Source organism: Rhincodon typus, chromosome 32, assembly GCF_021869965.1.
Source record: "Rhincodon typus isolate 14 chromosome 32, sRhiTyp1.1, whole genome shotgun sequence".
Classification (NCBI taxonomy): Eukaryota; Metazoa; Chordata; class Chondrichthyes; order Orectolobiformes; family Rhincodontidae; genus Rhincodon; species Rhincodon typus.
This window is the reverse complement of record NC_063363.1, coordinates 18,857,163-18,864,563: the sequence shown is the minus strand read 5'-3', so window position 1 is coordinate 18,864,563 and position 7,401 is coordinate 18,857,163. Positions and strand designations below refer to the sequence as shown.

The following is a 7,401-nucleotide window of genomic DNA, read 5'->3' as shown; positions in this document are numbered from 1 at the left end:
ACTGGAAGTAGCAGACTGCGGAGGTTAAGTCTTATCCATTGGTTGTGAATACAATGGAGAGTATCATCAAAATGGAGGTGTTTACACACCAGTCTATGGTAATCAGAAGGTTTCCTTCCCCACATCTGATCTGTTGCCATGAGACTTAATTGGGTCAAGAGTAAATGTTGAACACTCCCAGGGAACCTCCCTTCTGACTTTATATCAACACTGTCATGTCTGCTGGATTCCATGTGGATAGTGATGTGTTGTCAGGGACGATTACGAGAGTCTGACAACATCAGGCTGCTACTTGAGAGCTCTCCCAATTTTGGCACTAGCCTCAAGATATTAGTAAGGAAGACTTTGCAGGGTTGACTTGGCTAAGTTTACCATATTGTTTCCAGTATCTATTGTAATTGACGCTAGGGGATTTATCCACTTTGTTGTTTTTTAAGTGGTTAGATATAACTGAGTAGACCTTTTAAAGGGCAGTTGTAAGTCAACCAAATTCCTGTGGGTCTGGGTCTCATATAGATCAGACCAGGCCATGACAACTCATTTTCTTCCCTTAAAAAGAATATTAATGAACTAGATGGATTTTTAGGATAATCAATAATAATTTCATGGTTATAATTAGACTTTTAATTCCATATTTGATTTTAATAAAAATTCTACCATCCAACATGGCGGGTTTCAAACCCAAGCCCCCAGAGCATCATCCATTTTTTTGGTCTACTGCTCCAGTGTTGATATCACTATGCATATCACTTCCCCCTAAGACTGTTCATAGAAATTTCACATGCTACAAGTGAAATCCACTTGGTTTTTAAAACACTGCTCTTTATAGCCAGCGGTCAGTAAAACCAAAAGATCTCACGGCTTTTGTATGTCAAAATATGGTTTAGGTCCAGTCTTTGGATTAACAGCACTCAAACATTATTTAAAAGAGAAATTAAATTTGTCTCAGTTGCCACCTTATCCTGAACATTAGAAAATGTATGTTTATTCTTCCACACGCACAAGAATACCATTTACAGCTCAATTTACCTGTTGAGATAAATTGTATTGCCTATTCATGAGAATATCGAAGTAGAATATCATCACAGGGTGAAGGAGACAATTTTGTAGAAGGTTTCCAAGCATCTACAAAGCAAAATTTTAGAAGGCAGCATAGATCTTGCAGCTGCTCCTGGGATTGCTGGCTTAGTTAAAGAACTTTGTAATAACATTTTTTTAAAAAAATCTTTAAAAAGTCATTAAATTTTACTAACAAGATTTTTATTCATTGTTTCATTAACATTCAAAAAAACCGAAACAAAAAAATTGTGATTATTTTTTAAAACGAGCTTTTAAGGGTCTACAGTGAACGGCTGAGGTTTTTTGGAACTGCAGATGCTGGAGAATCTGAGATAACAAGGTGTACAGCTGGATGAACACAGCAGGCCAAGCAGCATCAGAGGAGCAGGAAGGCTGATGTTTCAGGCCTAGACCCTTCTTCAGAAAGGACCCTTTTCTGAAGGAGGGTCTAGGCCCGAAACGTCAGCCTTCCTGCTCGGCCTGCTGTGTTCATCCAGTTCTACACCTTGTTATCACAGATTCTGCAGCCTCTGCAGTTCCTGCTATCTCTGAAACAATTTTAACCCTACTGCGAAGCTTCTTCTAAGGATGCCTACCCTGAAGAAGTTACCCTCTTCCCTCCGAAACAACCATTTCTGAAGAAGGGTCTAGGCCTGAAACGTCAGCCTTCCTGATCCTCTGATGCTGCTTGACCTGCTGTGTTCATCCAGCTCTACACCTTGTTATCTCTTGGCTGAGGTTTTTTGTTTTTTTATTCCCAAATTGCAAAGGTTTTTAAGAAGTTTCTTTTTTGACAAACAATGCCAAGGTTTTTGTTTTGAAAAACTGAACAATTTTAAACCTAAGGAGTCGTGTTTTCATTTTGGGAGTCCTACACATGGTGGGCTCTGGAGAAGTTATTCCTTTAATTCAAGGAATTTATTGAAGAGAAGTCCTATTTTATTCAGTTAATCAGATAAGTTTTATATGCTTGATATATAATTATTAATTTTTTTTTCCATTATTTTAACATTATTTTCTGTGGGTAATGAAGAGTAGTTTATTTCATATATAAGGTGTTATTGAAACTCTTCTTAGGCTTAATGTTATTAAGGGCATATATGAGGAAAGTATGAGATGGCTAGTAGATTTAGAAAAGTTATTACACAGCAGGAACAGTCAGATAGATGAATGACTGTCAGGAAAGGTAAGAAGGTAGTTCAAAAGTCTCCAGTGGCTATTCCTCTATCATTAGATATTCGGGTTTTGGAGCTATAGAAGGGGATAATGTCTCTGAGGAAATGGAAGGGCCAGTCAGTTATTGGACACTAGGAACGAATCTTACATTGGGCAGCATTTGACAAGATTTAACAGAATTATTATTTGGGGACTGTCCTGTCAGGTGTATAGACAGGAAATTCTGTAGCAGTTAGCGTAAATTTAGGATAGTTTTTTGCCTTCCTGGTGCTAGGATTAAGGACTTCGCTAAATTGTTAAAGCATATCTTTAAAGGTGAGATCGAGAAGCCAGAAATTATTGTACACGTTGATAGGAATGACATTTTTAGGGAAAAGATTAAAGCAGTTCACAGTGAATTCAAGAGATTAGTTTGAATATTTAAAAATAGACCCTTGAAAGTAGTAATTTCTGGTTTACTCCCAATGCCAACTTAAATGAGGAAAGGAAACAAAGGTTAAAGGAGATAAATCAATGGCTGAAGAGTTGGTGTATTGTTCAGGGATTCAGATTTTTGGACAATTGGAATGTCTTTTGGGATAGAAAAGACCTGTTCAAAAAGGATGGGTCTAACCTAAATTGGAAAGGGACCAATGCCTTAGCAGGGAAATTTGTTCATTCCATTAAGGGAGACTTTATACTGACAGAGAGGGGGAGTGGAGGAATTCTAAGCAGCAGTGTAAACAGAAGGATCGATGGGGAAGGTTCTGAAATGTGAGGAGAGCACATCAATTAGAAAAGAAAGACAAGAGGCAGTCAGAGTATGTAGTAACTCTCAAGAGCTAAATTGCACTTATTTCAGTTCACGGCATCTAATAGGTAAGGCTGATGAACTCAGAGCATGTTTAAGAACATGGGATTGGGACATCATAGCTATTATAGAAACTTGGCTGAGAGATGGACAAGACTGGCAGCTCAATGTTCTGGGTTTTAGATGTTATAGGAAGGATAGAAAAGGAGGCAAGAAAAGAGGGGCAGTTGCGTTTTTGATTAAGGAATACATTACTGTTGTAACTAGGGAAGGTATTTTCAGGGAAAAAGAAAAATCGCCCAGTGAAAATATATGGGAAAGAATATAAATAAGAAATGAAATATCACTTTGATGGGGTTGTGCTTATAGACACCCCCCCTTCAAAATTGTAAGAGGGAAATTGAGAAATAAATATGTAGGGAGATTTCAAATACATGTAAGCATAATAAGGTTGTAATAATTGGGGATCTTAATTTTCTAAAAATTGACTGGGGCTACCATAGTGTTAAAGGTTTGGATGGTGAAGAATTTGTAAATGCACTCAAGAAAATGTTCTTTATCAAAATATCGATGCTCCTACTACAGATAAAGGCAATAAGGCAGGGCAGGTGACTCAAGTAAAAATGGAGGAACACTTTGGGTGTAGCGATCAAAATTCTAATTAGTTTCAAAATGGTTATGAAAAAGTATAGACCTTCTATAAAAGTTAAAATTTTTAACTGGAGTGAGGCAAATTTTAATGCTATGAGACAAACCCTTTCAAGAGTTGATTGGAGTAGACTATTCACAGGTAAAGCGATGTCTGAAAAGTGGGAGGCATTCAAGAGTGTGTGATGAAAGTTCAGATGCATTTTGTTCCTGTTATAGAGAAGGGTAAGGCTGGTAAGATTAAGGAACAATGGATCAATAAAGATATTGAGGTTCTAGTCAAGAATAAAAGAGAATCTTATTTTAGACATAGACAACTTGGTTCAATGGAATCTCTGAATCAATATAAAGAGTGTTGGGGCATTCCTGAGAGAGATATCAGGAAGGCAAAGAGGGAATATGAGATAGCATTGGCAGATAAGGTCAACGATAATCCAAAGAGATTCTGCAAATATATTAAAAGTAAGAGGGTAACTAGAGAGAGGGTAGGGCCTCTGAAAAATCAAGGAGCTTGTCTTTATGTTGAATCCCAGGAGATAGGAGAGATACAAAATGAATATTTCGCATCAGTCTTTACTGTGCAGAAAGAAGTGGAGTCTAGAAAATGCAGAGAAATAAACTTTGTTTTAAAAACAGTTCACATTACACAAGAGGAAGTTCAGGAGGTCTTGGAGAACATAAAAGGTGGATAAATCTTCGGAACCTGATCTAATGTATCCCAGAACATTGTGGGAAGTAATGGAGGAAATTATGAGACCCCTTGCAGAAATATTTGCATCATCTATAACTACGAGTGAGGTGTCTGATGACTGAAGGGTGGTTAATGTTGTACCTCTATTTATGAAAGGTTGTAAGGAGAAACTGGGGAACTAAAGACCTGACAGTCTGATTTCAGTTATGGGTAAATTATTGGAGGTGATTATGAGAGATAGGATTTATGGAGATGTAGAGAGGCAAAAATTGATTAGGGATATTCAGCATTATTTTGTGAGACATGATTTTCCGAGCATAAACTTGATTGAGTTTTTTGAGGAAATTACAAAAAAAAATTGATGATGGCAGTGCAGTAGACGTTGTTTATTTGGATTTTAGTTCAAATTTTAGTTTGGACAAGGTTCCGCATGGTAGACTAATTAGTAAAGTTAGGTCACGTGGGATTCAGGTGAGCTTGCCAATTGGATACATAATTGGCTTAACAACAGGAGACAGAGTAACGGTGGAGGGTTGCTTTTTGGACTGGAGACCTGTCACCAGCAGTGTTCCACAGGGATTAGTTCTGGATCCTCTTTTGTTTGCCATTTATATAAATGATCTGGATGACAATATAGATGGTATGGTTAGTAAGTTTGCAGACGACATCAAAATTGGTGGCATAGTAGACAATGTAGAAGGTTTTCTAAGATTACAAAGGGATCTTGATCAAATGGGTCAACGGGCTGAAAAATGGCAGATGGAATTCAATCTGGACAAATGCGAGGTATTGCATTTTGGTACAACAAAGGTAGGGCTTATATAATTAATGGTAGAGCCTTGGGTAATGTTGTAGAACAGAGGGACCCAGGGGTGCAGATACATAATTCTTCCAAGTTTGCATCACATATAAACAGGGTTCTTAAAAAGGCGTTTGGCACGTTTGCCTTCATTGTTCAGTCCTTTGAGTATAGGAGTTGGGAAGTCATGTTGAGGTTGTATAGGACATTGGTGAGGCTTCTTCTGGAATACTGTGTCCAGTTCTGGTCGTTCAGTGATAAGAAGGATATTACCAAGCTGGAAAGGGTTTAGAAGAGATTTATTAGGATGTTACCGCGTATGGAACGTGTAAGTTATAAAGAAAAGACAGATAGGCTGGGACTTTTTTCACTGGAGCGTAGGAGGTTGAGAGGCAACCTGATAGAAGTTTATAAAATAATGAGAGGTATGGATACAGTTAATGGTAATTGCCCTTCCCCTAGGATGGGGGATTTCAAGATCACGAGGCACATTTTTAAGGGAAGAGGAGAGACCTTTAAAAAAGACATAAGATGCAAATTTTTCTTTTTAAAAATGCAGAGGGTGGTTCACGTGTGGAATGAACTCCCTGAGGAAGTGGTGGATGCAGGTACAATTACAACGTTTAAAATTCATTTGGATAAGTACATGAATAGGAAAGGTTTGAAAGGATATGGGCCAGGAGCAGGCAGGTTGGACTAGTCTAGTTTTGGATTATGTTTGGCATGGACCGGTTGGCCAGGATGATCTGTTTCTGTGCTGTATGACTTATGACACAGGAGTAAGTGTTCATTTAATTAATAAATTACACCTATACACACAAAGCTGATGTACTAAGTGGAGGACAAGGGCAAGATCCCAATGGTGATCTAGAAAAATTTTATTAAATCAACACCAATTATCACTGACAAATTGTGTTCTGTGTTACTAGAGTCAATGATTTTACAACTTGGCCCATCACATTTCATTGCATTCAGCTAGATCACAATAATGCAGATGTTAAGGCAGTTAAAAGTAAAGAAACACTGTATTTAGTCATAAATTTGTATTGATAGCAATCATTAGAAAAAAGTGAGCTTCTAAACCATGCAAAATACTTACGACCAATACATCTGCTTGCTGGGGCTGATCAATGAACTTAAAGAGACTCTCATAAAGTTGGGAAAATATTTCAGGTCCATTTTCTGTGATCTCTGATTCCAGGCGTGAATCCAATGGTTCTGTTTCTGTGAAATCCAGCTCCCACACCACATCGACCCATGCTGAAAACAAGGTCAAGAATCAATATATTTGTCAACACTCCCTGCGAGAAAGGATGCAGAAAATACAGCAAAAATATAACAAACATGTTTGTGTTATATCAGATTCACAATTTTACATTTCTGGTTCGACTACAAGAAGAGCAGTGCTCCCCTTGCAACACATATCATCCTGCCGAAAGTATTCGTAATAAAGAGGCAAAATAAAAAGCTAGAAAAACACACGTCAGCAGCACCTATGGAAAGAAACAGCTTGTGTTTCAAGTCAACGATCTTTTCCCTGAAATGAAAAGAAATAGAAATGTCACAATTTTTGAGCCAGTGAAAGAGGGAGGGAACAGGAATTTAAGGGAAGAGTGTCTCTTATATGGTGGAGGCCAGCAGAGATTAAATAACAAAATATTTCATGATGCAATAGCCAAAAGCCATTTCAGTGATGTAGTGAAGAAAAAGTTGTGAACAAATTGTGCATGAATTGTTACATTAAAAACCATCAGAATGCAATATGAAAACATAGATCAATATGAAAGCAAAGGCTAGGACCTAAAGTTCTTGAACTTCAGAGTCCACGAGATTGCAGAGATGGAAGGTAAGATGATATTGTCAAAGCTTGAATTGAGTTTCACTGGAGCACTAGCAAGTCAGAATCAAAAAAAATTAGCACACAGAAAGGTAACAAGGCAGGGAATTAAAATGACTGACAGTGTTTGTAGAATTGGATCTGTATCCAACTTTGTTATTGCATATGACTCCAACAGTGCTGTGCTCCCTGACATCACTGATGGCATTTAAAAAAAAAACTTAAATTGAATACATCTGAGGACCTTGCCAAAATGATTTTTTTCCCCCATGAGGTGACAACCAACAACTAGTAAATTAAAGATAACAAGGTGTAGAGCTGGATGAACACAGCAGGCCAAGCAGCATCAGAGGAGCAGGAAGGCTGACGTTTCGGGCCTAGACCCTTCTTCAGAAAAATAC

The 7,401-nt window shown here is 37.8% G+C and overlaps 1 protein-coding gene across 3 annotated transcripts in view; it reads right to left on the bottom strand.

The window, feature by feature from the left end:
* The window catches only part of ncapd3 (non-SMC condensin II complex, subunit D3), a 79,826-nt gene that overhangs the window by 65,490 nt on the left and 6,935 nt on the right, over positions 1 to 7,401 (bottom strand). For all 3 annotated transcript variants that reach the window (XM_048615579.1, XM_048615581.1, XM_048615580.1), the window contains exon 2: positions 6,263 to 6,423. In XM_048615579.1, coding sequence (XP_048471536.1) covers positions 6,263 to 6,423 — 161 coding nt within the window. The remainder of the gene's footprint in view (positions 1 to 6,262; positions 6,424 to 7,401) is intronic.